The sequence below is a fragment of the Argentina silus genome (genome assembly GCF_951799395.1).
Source record: "Argentina silus genome assembly, chromosome: 5".
Taxonomy (NCBI): Eukaryota; Metazoa; Chordata; class Actinopteri; order Argentiniformes; family Argentinidae; genus Argentina; species Argentina silus.
The window spans coordinates 17661822-17679321 of NC_139659.1; the positions used below are offsets into that span (position 1 = coordinate 17661822).

At 45.8% G+C, this 17500-nt stretch overlaps 3 protein-coding genes across 3 annotated transcripts in view; 1 reads left to right on the forward strand and 2 right to left on the reverse strand.

Moving 5' to 3' along the window:
• Nucleotides 1-5493, reverse strand: part of arrdc3b (arrestin domain containing 3b) — a 6929-nt gene extending 1436 nt beyond the window's left edge. The window contains exons 1-7 of the mRNA XM_083669646.1: nucleotides 4996-5493; nucleotides 1899-1980; nucleotides 1473-1620; nucleotides 1250-1352; nucleotides 881-1137; nucleotides 379-532; nucleotides 76-230 (exon numbers count right to left, since the gene is read on the reverse strand). Coding sequence (XP_083525772.1) covers nucleotides 76-230; nucleotides 379-532; nucleotides 881-1137; nucleotides 1250-1352; nucleotides 1473-1620; nucleotides 1899-1980; nucleotides 4996-5275 — 1179 coding nt within the window. The 5' untranslated portion in view covers nucleotides 5276-5493. The remainder of the gene's footprint in view (nucleotides 1-75; nucleotides 231-378; nucleotides 533-880; nucleotides 1138-1249; nucleotides 1353-1472; nucleotides 1621-1898; nucleotides 1981-4995) is intronic.
• A 1015-nt stretch (nucleotides 5494-6508) lies between these two features.
• Nucleotides 6509-10227, forward strand: tlr8b (toll-like receptor 8b; the record flags this gene model as incomplete). Its single annotated transcript, XM_083670772.1, has 2 exons — nucleotides 6509-6525; nucleotides 7143-10227. The coding sequence occupies 2 exons, from the start codon at nucleotides 6509-6511 to the stop codon at nucleotides 10225-10227; spliced, it is 3102 nt and encodes a 1033-aa protein (XP_083526898.1).
• Nucleotides 10228-10319: 92 nt separating this feature from the next.
• Nucleotides 10320-17500, reverse strand: part of mctp1b (multiple C2 domains, transmembrane 1b) — a 19445-nt gene continuing 12264 nt past the window's right edge. The window contains exons 6-20 of the mRNA XM_083669616.1: nucleotides 16474-16638; nucleotides 16188-16318; nucleotides 15840-16026; nucleotides 15554-15647; nucleotides 15219-15321; nucleotides 14861-14963; nucleotides 14513-14614; nucleotides 14060-14134; nucleotides 13849-13968; nucleotides 13582-13692; nucleotides 13157-13213; nucleotides 12810-12904; nucleotides 12282-12391; nucleotides 12045-12142; nucleotides 10320-11914 (exon numbers count right to left, since the gene is read on the reverse strand). Of these exons, the coding sequence (XP_083525742.1) occupies nucleotides 11843-11914; nucleotides 12045-12142; nucleotides 12282-12391; nucleotides 12810-12904; nucleotides 13157-13213; nucleotides 13582-13692; nucleotides 13849-13968; nucleotides 14060-14134; nucleotides 14513-14614; nucleotides 14861-14963; nucleotides 15219-15321; nucleotides 15554-15647; nucleotides 15840-16026; nucleotides 16188-16318; nucleotides 16474-16638 (1623 nt within the window). The 3' untranslated portion in view covers nucleotides 10320-11842. The remainder of the gene's footprint in view (nucleotides 11915-12044; nucleotides 12143-12281; nucleotides 12392-12809; nucleotides 12905-13156; nucleotides 13214-13581; nucleotides 13693-13848; nucleotides 13969-14059; nucleotides 14135-14512; nucleotides 14615-14860; nucleotides 14964-15218; nucleotides 15322-15553; nucleotides 15648-15839; nucleotides 16027-16187; nucleotides 16319-16473; nucleotides 16639-17500) is intronic.

Sequence of the window (17500 nt, forward strand, 5' to 3'; positions counted from 1 at the left end):
TGTGTGTGTGTGTGTGTGTGTGTGTGTGTGTGTGTGTGTGTGTGTGTGTGTATGTGTGTGTGTGTGTGTGTGTACCTCTGAGTAGAGCGGTGGTGGTTGGTATCTGAACTCTGTAATGTAAGCGAGCAGTGGATTGTGGTCCTCTCCAGTGCTCTCTGATGTCTGACAGCCCTCCAGGCAGCCTTGTCTGTGCTCCTCTGACACTGCAAGCTCACTGTAACTGGGGGGAGCTGGGAGAAGAAACATACACAGAGCAAGAGTTAGACAAATACAGCTGTGAGGACATAACCGTGTGTGTGCGTGCCATGTGTTTATGTATTTCGCCGTCTGTGTTTCTTCACACGCAAGCTTTCGTGTGTTTCTGCTGCGATATCTTACCCTCAGGTGTCTCTGGAAGGCCCAGCCAGCTCATGTTGCTACAGTGGCTGCTGATGCTGGAAGATCGGCTGGAGGCGGTATGGAGGGGGATGGTCCCTATCACCAACGGCAACGACAGAGACAGGTTCAACCCCCTAGGAATGTCCACGTACACCTGAGAGAGAGTGAGAGAAAGGGGAGAGAGAGAGAGGGAGAAGAGAGAGAGATAGGGAGAGCGGTTGTAAAGGGAGCGAGACTTTAAAAAGGTTGTCTTCTACGCAGTTCAGATGTACTCAGATTTACGAGATAACGCGTACACAGAGTGAAAAGCACCAGCTAAGCAAAGTACTGTGTCTATCCTTTCATTTCACCAAGGTGACCGAGAACACATTCTCATGTACCGTACATCAACAAACTAAGGAATAGGGGAAGGAGAGGGGAGGAATCCAGCTGGAAGCTGGAGGGTTCCCATTGCCACACCACTGAGTTGGATGATGAATGTACAGTATGATCATTCACTCACCACTACTGTGTATTCAACTTTGATGAGAGGGCAGTCCAGGATGGATGGAGAGACGGGGGGGATCTTGAGCATCTTGCCTTCCCAGCTCTGGCTCTTGCCCTGGGGCAGAGAGTCCCCTCGCAGGTTGGACACCAGCTGTTGGATCTGCTTGCCCTTTCCGTTGGCAAAGTACGTCTGGGTCTGGTACAGGGCTGCCTTGGGCACCACCACTCGGGAAGAACAGTTCTCAACCTCTGCAAAGATCTGGATGGACTCGCCTGGGAGAGAGGAGAAGAGGGCAGTCAGATGAGATCAGATGGAGAGAGATAGCTACAGATCAGATCAGTTGGACACAGTGGGGAGGAGGAGGAAGAGGAGGTTCTGGCTCACCTGGAGTGTAACCCTTCCTCTCTATCTTGGCACTGAGAGAGATGGGGCCTGAGGCACAGAACCAGCAGCATAGGGTCTTCTCCTTAGAGCCAGCCTGAGGAGCCTGCAGACACACACACAGAGGGAGAGAGGACACACAGTTAAAACAATGATTACTGAGTCATGTGCGTGTGTGTGTGTGTGTGTGGGGGGAGGGGTGGGGAGGGGTGGGGGGCTTCCTTACCAGCAGAAGTGGCGTGTTGATGTCGATGTGTTCGAACACAGTGAACTCTTTCTTCGCCTTCGCAGGCAGCAGCCACGGTCTGAACAGCTCTGCTTTCACCCAGTACCGCACACTCCCATGCTTCCCTTCAAATGAGGTGGCCAGGGGCCTGAGGAAGAGAAGAGAGGAGAGGAGAGAGAGGGGAGAGAAGAGGAGGAGGAGATGTAGGATTAGGATGTGTTCATCCCAAATTAGTATTTCTTGGGGTTGTGATGGTCTGCTATGGCCTCTTTCGCTTCTTGCATCTTACAGTGTTTCTGAATAGGCCTGTGTGTACGTGTCCAGCTCCATGCACTCACAGCAGCTGCCTGGAGGCATATACTGAGTGCTTGTGTATATGTATGAATTTGTGTGTGTGTGTGTGTACTGTATGTGTGTACTACTTACATCTGTGGCAGCTGGAAGTTGAAGGCAAACTCGTGTAAGCCTGCATGGAGAACAGTCAGCCCCTCCACTGGACTGTCTTCGTCTGAAAGAAAGGAAAAGATTCCAAATACACCATACTATACCTGGAACACACCCTACACACCCTGCAAACCCTACACACCCTACAAACACAGATCTAGACGGTGACACAGAGGGAGGAAACCAGCTGGTTTGTCTGGAATTCCCCACATAGGCATAAATTGACGCTGTAATATGCTGACCTCACACCTCACATATAAAGCGGGAAATAATGTGTGTGCGCGCACACACACACACACATACTAAATACAGTAGTTCTGTTTCAAAGAAGTTGCTTTATTTTAAGCAATGCCTGACAAGTCAGTAACCACATAATACACATAATAACCCTGGTTTCAACCATGTGCTTGGTTCATAATGCAGACAAGTTTTATGAACATTACATTACATTTGTTACCTCAAATTGTCATGACATATTACAAAAATATCATCCCCATAAATAAGGTACAGTATTCAAATAATTAACATACATACCATGTACAGTAATTTGAACACTTTTACATAGTTACAGTATCATTTTGTAATTGTATTTTTTTTTTAACCCTCAGTTCAAAAAGGAGAACGGTTATGACACCAAGACACACCCAGAGAGAGAGAGAGAGAACAGGAACCTATTTCACTACCTTAATGTGCTTACAGTATTTACATTGACGTGTACAACTTTGCTCTTTCCTGCCACCTCATCAGTCATGCTCTACCGTGCTCTACTTGGCTGCAAAAACGTGCTGTATCTGACTGTCTCCCCCTCACATATGTTTTCTTTTTTTTTGGCACCAGAGCTGTTATAAACAGCCAGCAACCTCTGCGTGAGTGTGTGTGTGCGTGCGTGCGTGCGTGTGTTTATGTATGTATGTGTGTACGCTGTCAAGGCACCGGCATCGCGGGTAGAGCAGGAGCAGACCGGTATGAACTAGAACAAGCAGCTTCCCTCAGCCAGATATTCCAACGCATTTATTACTACTCAGCCGCTCATTTGAGGAAATCTAACACATAAATTACTGCTCAGGCTGCCATTGGAGGAAATCGAACATAGCCCTGCCCCTTTATGCTTGGCCATGTGTTCTGTGGAATGGGAGGAGGGGGAAGAGAGAGAGAGAGAGAGAGAGAAAGAGAGGTGCTTCCCCACTAACTGATACAGCAGTACATGCAGCTATGTCACAGATAGTAAAGAGACAGTGGTGTAAGAGAGATCTAAAGACAAATAAAGACAAACAAGAGGGCAGGTACATTCACTTGAGTTTATTAATCATCATTATGTTTTATTGTACCATTTAAAACAGAAGCAGTCAGTCAACATCAACTCAACATCAATCAGTGTTTTACAGTGCATTAAAAACGTCTGTATGTGCAGGGTTTTGTTCCTGGCCAGCACTAACACACCTGATTGAACTAATCAACTTATCATGGGCTTCAATTTGACCACTATCAGTGGAATCAGGTCGGTCGGTGCTAGGCTACAGAAAAAGCATTCACACTGCAGCCCTCCTGGACCAGGAAGTAAAACAAACCCACACATACATGACATGCGTTGGTTTCTAGCTAGCTTAATAAATCAGCTCATTTGTACATTATCAGTTTTCTCTAACAGCTATTCTGAACTGAGGCTGGGTTGCTGGTTGCTGAGTGATGGTGACCGTTCTTCTCTTGAAGGTCTTGGTGATCTTATTGTTGTGGATAGACGTTCTTGAGTCAGAAAATATGAAAATGTGTCTCACTGTTCACTGTCTGTTTAAAATAAACAGCCAGTTTCGTCTGGAGGTGCATATATGTTCATGTGACTTATTAATAGAATATCAATATTAGTGTTATGCTGTTATGTGTGCGTTTGACTGAACACATGGTTCTATAAATATCAAAGAATTTCCAATGAAATGACTGAGATCAAAGTCTGTCAATGCTATGATTACACAATTATGTTTGCTGTGTCCCACGGCCAAGTCTGTACTTCTCACTATGACTGTTGTTAGCCTGAGGCAAGCTTTGTTGATATAGCCTCCTCTTAATGTAAGTCATATTTCTCTCTGCAGTCCTGTAGTCACAAAGCCAATGATATCTATATTAGAGCATAACTCTGGATGCGACATATCAGTTGTATTGTTAAACAATGACGCACGTTAGAACTGTTGCCAATAGGTCTTCTCTGAGTTCAGTAGGATATAGCAGCACATTGGAGACAAAGTAGCATGCTCTACTGTCACTTCCTTACAAGCATGATGTCATCCCAGCCACACATGGGAGTGTGGACCAATCAGATACGAGAAAAGCTTGTCCCTCCACGGCCCCTCCCTCCCTCAACCAGTTTCTGAGCAGGTTTAAACCGCTTCTAACAAAGGGAGTTAACTTCAGGATGTCATCGGAGAAAGAATATTCCTGATATGATGATAAATCTACGTCAACAGTCATAACCGTCGAGTTTGTTAGCCTTAGTTAGATTGGACGTTGCTCTTATTTACATTTTTGAATTGTTTTCAATGTATTCTTCAAACTTGCCGACGTCCACTATCGGAGGGGCTCTATACGCTGTTTGCGAGTGTTACTGTCGCAACTATACATAAAACACAACTATAAAATATTTTGTGTCATAACACATCAATTACCCTGTAATCGTTATCGAATCATGCCTACTTATATGATGTGAATGAGGAAAACCTGTCCACGCAAAGAGAATCCCTGTCGCATCAGCACCACTAGCCATCAGGGAACTCGTTCAGGACTTACAGAATGAGAGTTATGTCTTCAAGATGTATGTTTATTGAGTGTGTGTGTGACATGTATAGCCCGATTCCAAAAAAATGTTCTATGAAATTGGAAACAAACTAACCAGCCCATCACTCATATGCAAATGTCAGTCAGTCCATCATAACCACAACATTCAGCTCCCTGACATTGTTGGCATTATGATCAGATGATTCTATTCTTGAAAATAAAATAGAGACCTACATAATTATGGAGCCTCTCTATTTTGCCAGCCTATCTCTGTGAGAATGATGAGTGCACAATTGTTGTTGTTGTCCCTTACCTCTCTCATCTCCTATTAAGGTGTCGTTATGGTTTAAGTATTCCACCTCCTCGGTGTAATTCTGCGTATAGGCAGTATTGGCTCCAGCGTTCCGAGACTCAGTCCACCGCACCTTAGCTACTCCTCTCGCGTTTATGGTCAGCGTTTTCACGCGAACCTCTCCAGTGACTTCGACGATTACCCTCCCTGAGACCAAGTCACCACCGGAGAAAACGGGCATGTTGTTGTCGTTCAAACAGTCAATGCAGACCGCGAAGGTCTTCACCTTGCCCAGCACCATGATGGTAAAAAACGAGAGTCTATACAAATTAGGAAACCATCAGATATCCTCCGCACACACACTGGCCAGCGCCTCTCTCCTTGCCCGGCAGCATATAGCTGGGTCCGTGGCCCTGTCGTTGGTAGTTCATCTGGGTGTCTTTAGTAACAACAGCGAACGCAAAAGCTGTCATCCCTCAAGTGAATTTCTTTCTCTGGTCTCCGGTTCTGAGGTGAACTGGCTTCTCTATGCGCTCTTATAGGAGCCTCTGTGCAATAACACCCTCACTGGGCATGTGCGCTCGATAACATCCGCTCCTCCCGCATGCTGAGGCGGTTGACACAGGAGCGAAGCACCACTAGACACTGATCTAGGATCAGCATATTCTGTATTAATCCTAACCTTAATTACACGCTGCAAAACCTTATCATGGCTGAGACAAGTTTTGAATTGAACTCATATTTCATATCACCAAGTTGGTATTTAAATTGTGATAATAACTCTGCATTTCTCTTTGGAGCACTACAATGTGTGAGCCTGCACCGCAAAAGCTCTTTCACCCTTCACTAGCAAATATACAGGGTCTGTTTTATACAGTATGACACGAAACACAGCCTCCTAATCCCGGGCGAAACCAATGTAATGCTTTGTTACGGTATGATCACTTACTGCCACCTGCTGTGAAAGAATAAACATGTTTCAGTAAAAACCTCAAGACTGGTGGTCCTGTTTTCATTTTAGAATGATCTGATCTTTTATTTAGTGGTCCATTTTTAGTCCGCCTAGGAGAGAGAGCATTAGGTGGCATAGGCCACACACAGCGCTGGAATACATAGAGGACATTTCACAGAGAATAGAAAGGCTTGTTTTGTCTTCTGGTTGTGCATAAGGTATCTAGTATCCATTGTCTGTCTTGGTGGAGTCGTGTAATTGTGTTCGAAAAATAGAAGTCCGTTTCTGAAGCACACAAACACTCGCACGCACACACACACACACACACGCACACGCACACGCACACGCACACACACACACACACACACACACACACACACACACACACACACACACACACACACACACACACACACACACACACACTTGCCTACCAGCACAACGCTAAGAAGTCAAGCTGGACTAAGATTCAAGATTAATATAGAAAGTATTCTCTTTAAATGAGGAAGTTCACCAAATCCACAGCTTCTCCTTATGTTACTGTGTGTTCTGTTCCAACTGTGCCATCTCTCTGAAAGCACCATGGAGGAGCAGTGCTGGTAAGGACACTATAAACAGACATTTATACGTTTAAGAATTAGAATTGATTTAATGAATGTATCTGAATGTCTGTGTTAAGCTTTACACTTATCAGTACATTTTGTTCATGGTGTTGTGCCATTAGTAGACTTGTGTTTTGTGTTCTGAGCATGTTGAGAAACAGCTGCTGCTGCTGCTGCTAGTTATGGTCTATGATAGGACGATAGAGGGTCTTTAACAATACCTTAAAATACACATCTCCTCTGCTCAAGTAATTGAAGGGTGTTTTAATACCACAAGATCTTTTAAGGCTGCATAGGAGCAATTTAATTTTTGATTACATGCGAACAGCTGAACGTTCAGATAAGCAAATCATATTACTAAACTTAAAAACATAATTTTAGCTGTAAGTGACTGTGAAAGGGTGAGGAAAGTGCAAGACAGTCTGTTATTTAGTGCATCCAAGTGCATCATTGAATATACAACAGAGTAAATGCAGTTGAAACAGATTTTCTGTCTTTCTCATACCTTGTATTATCTCATAGCTGTGCACTGTCTCTCTTACTTCAGAGAACTGAGACTACATTCAGAATCAGATGTTTTCAGACTTTAAAATATGAATATCTTCTTTCCACAGGTTTCCTCTTCACTCTACAATTCAGAGGCTCCTATTTCTCCTGGTGTTGATGTGTATCTACCCCTGTTGCTATGGGCGGGACTGGGATCAGAGGAAATTGCCCTGTAAGGTCAATTCATTCAACCAATCTCAGGCCTACGACTGCTCAGGCAAAAGACTATCCAAGGTCCCCCTGGGCATTGGCTGGAATGCCACAACGCTTGACCTGTCCCAAAACCAGATCAAGGAACTCTCTAAAGCCCCCCTCTGGAACCTCCAAAACCTGGTTCAACTAAACCTAGAATCCAACAACTTAAACTGTCACAGGATAGAGGAGCACACATTCTACAGGTTGGATAATCTAAAGACACTGCTTCTCAATCTCAACAGCTTTCGCCAAGTGCCAAGAGGCCTTCCATCTGGCCTGCTTACTCTGGGCCTGAGTTCCAATAACATAACCACTATAAGGCCAGAAGACGTCAGAGATATCCCACACACAAAAACGTTATATTTAAGTGACAACTGCGGCTACAGTAGTGTTTGTGATGGACCTCTGGTCATTGTAAACGGAACCTTCTCCAACCTCACTGATCTGATCAACCTGACACTGTCCTTTAACAGACTATGTGCCATCCCTCCATTCCTCCCTCCATCCCTCCGCCTGCTCAACCTCTCGCAGAACACAATCAACCACATTGACCAGTCCGACTTGAGGAATCTCACAAACCTGAGCATTCTTGACCTGTCAGGTAACTGTCCTCTGTGCTATAACACCCCGTTCCCCTGTTTGCCCTGTAAAACCCCCCAGGGAGAGCTACAGATCCACCCCAATGCTTTCAGTACTCTCTCTCAACTGAAGGAGCTGAGACTGTCTGGGAACTCACTACAGAGCATACAGACTTCCTGGTTTAAGAACATCACCAGATTACAATACCTGTACCTCTCATTCAACTCTCTGGTCGGTGAAATAGCCAATGGGGATTTCCTCTCTGTGTTACCACTCGTAGAGGTGATGGACTTGTCTTACAACACAGACCAGACCTATGCCCACAACTTAAAGCTTTCAGAGAATTTCTCCAAATTGATTTCTCTGAAGACATTGCATTTAGAGAGCTATGTTTTTTTAGGCCTTTGTGAAAATGATTTAAAACCACTCTTCAATTTAACCAATCTATCTGTGCTGAATTTGGGAACCAACTTCCTCTATAGCACCAACCTATGTCTGTTTAACAAGTTCCACAACTTATCCTTTATTGACCTGTCAGAGAACAAATTGTCTTTTCTGCCCACGAGGGTAGATGCTTTGTCTGTGTGTGGGTATGGTTATGGCTCAGATAGAGGACGCTTTGGGCCTTACATACACAACGACGGACTCTACCGCCGCATCCCACCCGGAACAAAGCCCGAGTGTCTTGCGTACGGCCCAGCGCTCGACCTCAGCAGAAACAGCATCATAAGCATCAACTCAGAGCAGCTGAGGGGTCTGGACAACACGGCCTGCCTCAACCTGTCCTATAACTCTATTGGGGACATGTTCAATGGCAGTGAGTTTACACACTTCTCCAGACTAAAGTACTTGGATCTGTCCAATAATAAGATCTACCTGCGCAGCAAATGTGCATTCAGCGAGCTAACAGAGCTGGAGGTGTTAGACCTGAGCTATAATATGCATTACTTTGTAGTGGCGGGTCTGAACCACAGCCTAGCATTCCTAGAACACCTGGACTCTCTAAAGACTCTGAACCTGAGCTGGAATGAGATCAACACCCTCACAGATAAGACCATGACCAGCACCTCTCTGCAGGAGCTGAACTTCCAGGGCAACCGCTTAGACATCATATGGGGCGGTGTTTCGAAAGACTTTTACAAACTTTTCACAAATCTAACGAATTTGACTTCCCTTGATCTGTCCTTCAACAAGCTTCACCGCATTCCACATGAGGTGTACTTTAACTTCCCTAAGACTCTTACACGCCTGAGTCTGAGTAGAAACAAACTGCAGGTCTTTCGCTGGGAGATGCTCTCAAGACTACCTCAGTTGGAGGAGTTGGACTTGAGTAAAAACCAACTGGACAAAGTGTCCCATAATGTCTCCACTCTGACTCGTTCACTGAGGCTACTAGATCTGAGCTATAACAGGATTTCTCAGCTGGAGCCTGGTTTCCTTAGGGGTGCCAGGAGCCTGTTGGTTCTGGATCTGAGCTTCAATCAACTGAAACTCATCAATCAGACCACGTTTGAGACCGGATTGGAGAACCACCTTCAGCAGCTGTCCCTGCAGGGAAACCCCCTCCACTGCACATGTGACCTGCTGGATTTCCACCTGTGGATGAAGTCCAATGACGTGGAGCTCCCTCTGCTGGCGACAAGTGTGACATGTGACTTGCCAGCAGAGACAAGAGGGAAATCTGTGTTGAGCTACAACATATATGCCTGCGTTGATGACGACAACGCAATGGCCTTTTGCATCACCACATCAGTTCTCATCTTTCTCATTCTGTTTGTGTCTCTCACAGTACACTTGTTCTACTGGGACCTCACCTATATGCTTGACTACTGTGTGGCCAAACTGAAGCACCACCAACGATCACAGTCCACAAACTGTATCTATGATGCCTTCGTCATGTATGACACTGAAGACCCACTGGTCTCTGATTGGGTTCTGAACCACTTGAGGATAGAACTAGAAGAGCAAGGCGAGAGAGTCCGCCCCCTCTGCCTGGAGGAGCGAGATTGGCCTCCAGGGACGCCAATCATGGAGAACCTGTCTAACAGCGTGCAGCGGAGCAGGAAGACAGTGTTCGTAATAACAGAGGGCTTCCTGTCACGCGGCATAGTAAAAATGGCCGCCTTGCTAGTGCAACAGCGGCTAGTGGAGGAGGGGGTGGACACCATGGTGCTGCTGCTGCTGCAGCCTGCAGTCTTGCGACGCTCACGCATCCTCTACCTGCGCAGGCATCTGTGCAGACGCAGCGTTCTGGAGTGGCCTAAGGTCACCAGTCCAGCTGCCCAGCGCTGGTTCTGGCTCCGCCTGCGCAGAGCCATACGGAGGGAGGAAAAAGCCACACACACATCTCTACACAGCACTTACTTCACAGGGCGATGAATCTATGGACATGAGGGTAGATTTGACAGATTGCGGCTACGTGGGCTGTTAGGTGTCCAACGCATAAAAGCTGCACTTCTTATTGGCTCTCTTTGGGTCATGTGATTTTATAAAGCAGAAAGGAACAGAACTTTGCATTAATATAATAAAGAGATTTTCTTTTTTCCATTAACATGGTCTTTATACAGTATATGAGGCAGCTCTATTAGGGTCATTACATAGAAAGTCCTTCATTCACAAACATTATTACAATTGCAGTTGTAAGACAATCACCACAATAGCAACATGGTTTAAACAAAGACAGGAAATAAAACGTAACAAACATGGATTGCAATAACAGAATTCCACCTCAGGAGACATAAACAAAAAGTGTCTAGGCAGTACACACTTCCCCGCTCATAAATATTCATGGCCAGAACAGATGTGTAACAATGAACTGGGGAAACATGGGCCTAAACTTGCATGTGAAACACTGTTTGCTTGCAATAACAGTTTTCAGTAAACAATGATGCACCAAGTTCTGGACACAACATACCCATGCAGTTGCCACAGTGGAGATGTGTTACACTTACAGTATTACAGTCCATTAATGCACTTTACACACAGGTTAAGATTCATGCGAGACACTTTGACAAATAAAAACAATGGTTAGACAGAGCATGGCATGCAGACTGCGTAGACTATGAAGGATGACTATGTGAATGCTGTATCCAATATATGTGACTATATGAATGCCATTTACCGTATGATAAGTACCAATGTCATAATGTGAGATACATTGCTCTAAGTGCTATACTGTCACACAGAAATCTGTCAAGAAGAGAGGATATTCTCTGGCACTTCCTCTAAGTTAAACTAAAGTGCATGAAATGAGATAGAAATGAGATTTGAAACTTCCAGCCCTAACTCCACTGTTGTAGTAGTCCAGTGGTTTTGAAAATCTTTCAATCCTTCTTTGGCTCAAGTGGCTCTCGGTAGAGTAAGTAAATTCTTTCTTTTCAGTAAGAATTCTTGAAAAATAAGCTTGCAGAAATTCAGAAGTATACAGAGTACGTACAGTACATGCTCTTTGTTATACAATAGACATACATCATTGCAACTCATTATTGAGAGTCATCGATACTCATTCCATTGCTAACATAGCTGACTGTTGAAAACTCAGTCCTCAAGGCTGGGAGAGTCATAGAAGAGGGATCCATGACCTCCAGAACTCTGTTTTGAGACACACACACGCACACACACACACACACACGCACGCACGCACACACACACATACACACACATCCCAAGAGGTGTGCAGTACTGATTTTATAAAGGTCTGTTATGGTCTGTGCCAATATGAATACAATTAAAAATATAAGAGTAAAAACAACACTACTCATTATACTACGACTAACAATAATAATAATAAAATAATAAAATAATAATAGTAATGATAATAAAAAAACGTTTTTGTTTTTTTTACAATGTTTACAGTTTTGCAGTCTATTGACAGAATTGGAGTGCTGAATGTCCACTTTCAGAAAAACAGAAACACCAATGTATGTGTGTGTGTGTGTGTGTGTGTGTGTGTGTGTGTGTGTGTGTGTGTGTGTGTGTGTGTGTGTGTGTGTAACTAGCCAGGGTTGGTCCTCTTGCGTTTGCTGGGACTCTGTCCTGGGTCTGTCTTCAGCTCTCGATACTGCATCTGTCCGACAAACAACCAGAGTTAGACAGACACAAATACAGACAAAGATCCACAGAGAAACATATATACAGTACAGACACTACCACAGAGTTAGTCACAGACGGCCTGTATATACAACAGAAGCACTTACAACTTGGACATCAGAGGGGACTCTGGAGAGGAAGTCTAGGAGCTCGTTGTTGTCAATTATGTACGGATCACGAAGTTTCTTAGTGAACTTATTCACACCTGAGAAAGAAAGGAAAGAGGATGAACTGGAGGACGCACGTTCGCACACACACACACACACACACACACACACACACACACACACACACACACACACACACACACACACACTGCAGTTGACGTGGTGGTGTGGACTCACCCCAGGCTAGAACAAGGTATCGGAGAGGGATGAGGTAGAGTAGAACTGTAGACACACATAGAGCAGAGATGGCCAGCCAACTCAGGAAAGGCACCGTCCAGTTAAACGTACTGCAGAGGGGAGAGAGAGCATGCGCACACACACATGCACCCACACACACACACACACGCACGCACGCACGCACGCACGCACGCACGCACACACGCACACACACACACACACACACACACACACACACACACACATACACACACTCAGTGTAAGTACACACAGAAAGAGATTTGTGTAGGATATTAAGTGAATTAACACACAGGGAAGAAACACAAAGAGACACACACCATCTGGGTATCGACCTCAGGTCATCTACGCACCTCAGACATGAGTGAGCTGAGGCTTGCTGGGAGCCAACACTATTCAGCAAGCAAGGTTACTCACTTAGTGACCTCTGCTACTGTACATAAACACACTCCTGTCAGGGGTGAATACACACTCCTGGGTGAATACTACACACACACTAGACACACTCACTTCTTTATCCTCTCTCCGTAGGAAGCGACGTCGTCCAGAGCACTCTGTACACTGATACACACGTCCTGGATGGCATACAGCTTATCCATGAAGCCCTGGCAGAACAACACACACACACACGCACACGCACACGCACACGCACACGCACACACACACACACACACACACACACACACACACACACATAATGAGCCACAGACATCTTCTCTCAAACATCAAACACACAATTACAGTGGACACACACTACCATAAACACACACAACAGTTAAGTACTTTTTACTTCAGTCAAAGTCACTGGGTTTCTAATATCAGTCGCCAAGACTTCTACTCATAATTGGAGAGGTTACCTTGTCATCTTTTTCTTCGTCCTCAACCTCCCATTCAAACATGGTGTCCACCCCGTGCTGCAGGAGAGACAAAGATTTTACACACACACACACACACACACACAGACACACACACACACACACACACACACACACACACACACACACACACACACACCACCGCCTGTTGCACATCACTCATTGGATATAAAGACCAATAATAATACAGCCCGAGAAATATTACACACACACACACACACACACACACACACACATGGACGCATGCACGTGCACACACACACACACACACACACACACACACACACACACACACATACACACACATACACACACACACACTGAGTACCCCCCTATACTAACACACAAACTCTCAACATTCGTCCAACTCTCTCTCTCTCTTTTCTCTCTCTGTCTGTCTCTCTCACCATGTCCCCTGATTCCCTGTCTTCAGAGGTGCTGTAGTTCCATCCCAGAAGCAGCAACAGAGCCAGAGGAAGCATGTAGAGCTCAAAATTCCACACAACCACCACAAAGAGCTGACAGAAAGAGAGAGAGAGGGGGGGGGTCGTGTCAATGAGTGTGTGTGTGTGTGTGTGTGTGTGTGTGTGTGTGTGCGTGCGTGCGTGCGTGCGTGCGTGCGTGCGTGCGTGTGTGTGTGTGTGCATGGGTGTGTTTTGGTGTGTTTCTCCTACCAGAAAGGAGAAGATGCTCCTCTGTGGTGATTCCCATTCGAAGCAGCTGTTGATGTATGCCCCTATGTTTATCAGGACCATGACGCACCGCTTCACACGGTTAAAGTTCTGCTGGAGCAACTGAACAAGAAGATACATACCATCTTCATCTTCATCATTATAATCATCATCATCATCATCATCAGACCCTGCCTATGACACATGAACATACATGCTTGGACACTTTGGGATCCTCCTCAATGTACTTGGTCTCTGCAGGTACCACCGTCCTCAAGCCTGCCTTTACCTGTAGAAAAACACACCAAGGTTGAGATCAATTCAATCAATGCAATGTGAGTTAAGAATGGTCCATGACGATTTGTTCAATGAACTAAGTTCATTTCAATTCACTTCATGTCTTGAGTGAATACAAATGTTAACCGGCCCCACCCCTGAAACACAAACACTGTGAAAGAGTGGAAAAAGTAATATACTGTAAGTATAATGACATCACAAGTCTTTTGAGTAAAAGGGGGGAAAAGGAGTGGAAAGAGAGAAGAGAAGAGAACAGAAGAGAAGAGAAGAAAGGAGAAGAGACGAGAGGAGGAGAGAAGAGAACACAAGAGCACAGCAGAGAAGAAAAAGAGAGGAGAAGACAGGAGTAGAGCGGTGGAGAGAAACTCACAATGTTATATATAACATCAGTTTCTAGGTAGATGACTCCCTTCGTCGGTCCAGTCAGTTCCTTATTCTTCAACACATATCCTTTCTGCTCCCCATTCTGGAACTGAGAGAGGACAGGGGAAGTGAGAGTGTGTGTATAATTCCGTAGTACTGCATACAGTACATCCTATGTGTATGATTTAGCAAGAGATTGTAACACACACACAAACAAACAAACAGGCATGCACACACATACACACGCACGCACGCACGCACGCACGCACGCACGCACGCACGCACGCACGCACGCACGCACGCACGCACGCACGCACACACACACACACACACACACACACACACACACACTCACATGTAATAAAGGAATGGCCACTTTGCCCAGGAAGTCTGCACTCCTGTCTCTGTCCTCATCAAACACAGTCACCTCCAGAACAGAGTGGATGTCCTTCACGTTACTAATAGAGATGGAGGAGGGGAAGGTAGAGGAGGAGGAGAAGAAGGAGGAGGAGGAGGAGAGAGAAATACACTGTAAATATACTGTAAATAACACTGCTTCTCATCAGTCTTTATTGGGATCATCATGTAGAGAGAGGGAGGGATGCAGGGAGGTGGGAATAGAAAGAGAGGGAGGGATAGAGAAAAAGATGGAGGCAAAGAAACGGGGGAATAGATAGAGGGATGGAGAGAGCGAGTGAAGGAGTAGCACTCACAAAGTGAAGACTTTATTCCACTCAGGGTTGAGGTTCTTGTAGACGGTGTGTGTCTGTAGTCTGTCATTATTCAGCTCTAACACACAGAATGGATCGCTCTTACCTAGAGAGGGAGAGAGAGGGAGAGAGAGGGAGAGAGAGAGAGGGAGAGAGAGAGAGTGAGAGAGAGAGAGAGACAGAGAGAGAGAGACAGAGAGAGAGAGCAGCATGCTGTCTGCATGTCTGAGAGGGTATTGAAGAGAAAGGACAGCGCAGTGCTGTTCTTGAAAGGGCTTTGTTTGGGTTGAGAACTAGACAGACCCGGAGAGGGATTGTGCTGTTGTGTTGTTGTTTACCTGTGACATCGGCAGCCAAGAGACCCTCAGCTCTCATCACCTTGACTTGTACTATCCCTACATCCCTCATGTTGGAGAGTGATCTGAGCACACCCTGGGAGAGAGAGAGAGAGAGAGAGAGAGAGAGAGAGAGAGAGAGAGAGAGGAGGGAGGTGGGGGGTGTAAAGTGTGGGCGGATGAAACGATTCTCTAAACATGGGAATGAATAAGGTAAGTTTCTCCCCTTGCAATGGAAAGTCCTTTGAGCAAGGTATACATACATTCTGTAAATACTATCATTACTAACGTATCGTCTGATGATCTCCCTGCGTTCATGGACGTCGTCGAGCGGTGTGATGGACAGGTCGGAGATGGAGACATGGGAGGAGGCGGTCAGAGTGACCAGGAGCACCACTGAGCCCCGGGACTCCTCCAATGGCAGCTCCAAACGGTGAGTGTGTTCCTTAGTCAGGGTAGAAAGGTCCAACTGGCAGCTGAAACACACAAACACACACTTATATACATATATACATACACACGTACATAAACACACATAATAAAACACACACACACACACACACACACACACACCCACACCCACACACACACACACACACACACACACACACACACACACACACACACACAGACTGACTGTCCAATGAAGTCATCTCTCCGTCCTGTGTCTTTGTCCCAGACTGTGATGTCCAACTCTCCTCCTGTCTCTTCATACAGGTGCAGGTCAAACTGCTCTCTCCACTGTGGACTCAGCGTCTTAGGCATGGTCTACACACAGATAATAGTCTCATCAATACGTTCAATATCCCTTGAACCATGAAACCCACTATGACTGACTGGTGTAAAACCACTGGAGGTAGAATTAAAGGCTAGCTTTAGACCCATAACGCTGCTTATTCCTTGTAACAGACCCATGGCCATACCTTGCTCTTGTACTTCTGGGGTCCCAGTCTGAACTTGACATAGGGGTCACTAAGGCCGTTGGGGTCCATGGGGACGAGGTCGCAACCCTCTATGAGAGAGATGCTGACGATGCCTCGCCACAGCTGGGCCTTACGATGGAGATCTGAGAGACGCTGGGACTGCTGCTGCGGGAGAGCACGCACACACACACACACACACGCACACACACACACACACGCACACACATGCACACACACACACACACACACACACACACAGACACACACACACACAGACACACACACACACACACACACACACACACTGTATTACACATTATGTTAGGGTAGGTATCGTAGGAAAACAATAGTATATCACTGATCTTAAAAGCAAAGAGTTTGGACAAACAGCACCACCGACTGAACTACAGCCATACTGAATGTTTATGACCTGGACCAGCTACTGCAACATGTTAAACATTTGCACCACAGCTCTTTACAACAACACTCAGACTGCCGAGGGCTGCTTGTGTCTGTGTCTTTGGAATGGGACAGACTTGAATGATGCTGGGTACTGCAGATGGGCAGCCAGGCCAGGTGACAACATTAGAGAGGGAGGTGAATGGGGCAAGTCAATGCACACAACACAACATCAATACACACACGATGCAAGGGTGTGTAAAGCAAGGATAAACCGAACACCACAACACACCTACACTGTATGGCACAGTGGATGGGGCTGATATGGGCACACACACACACACACACACACACACACGCACGCGCACGCGCACAGCACACACACACACACACACACACACACACACACACACACACACACACACACACACACACACGCACACACGCACACACACGCACAGCACAGCACAGCACTGGGTATGGGTTTGAAGGGCTGATGCTGCTGATCATTTACCTTACTGGACCGTTTCCAGCTCCTTCTGAGCAGCATGGTCTAAAAATGAGACATATAATTTTAGCGAGTGCTCGGGTGTGATGTGTGTATTGTATAGCGGCAGGGCCTAGGGTT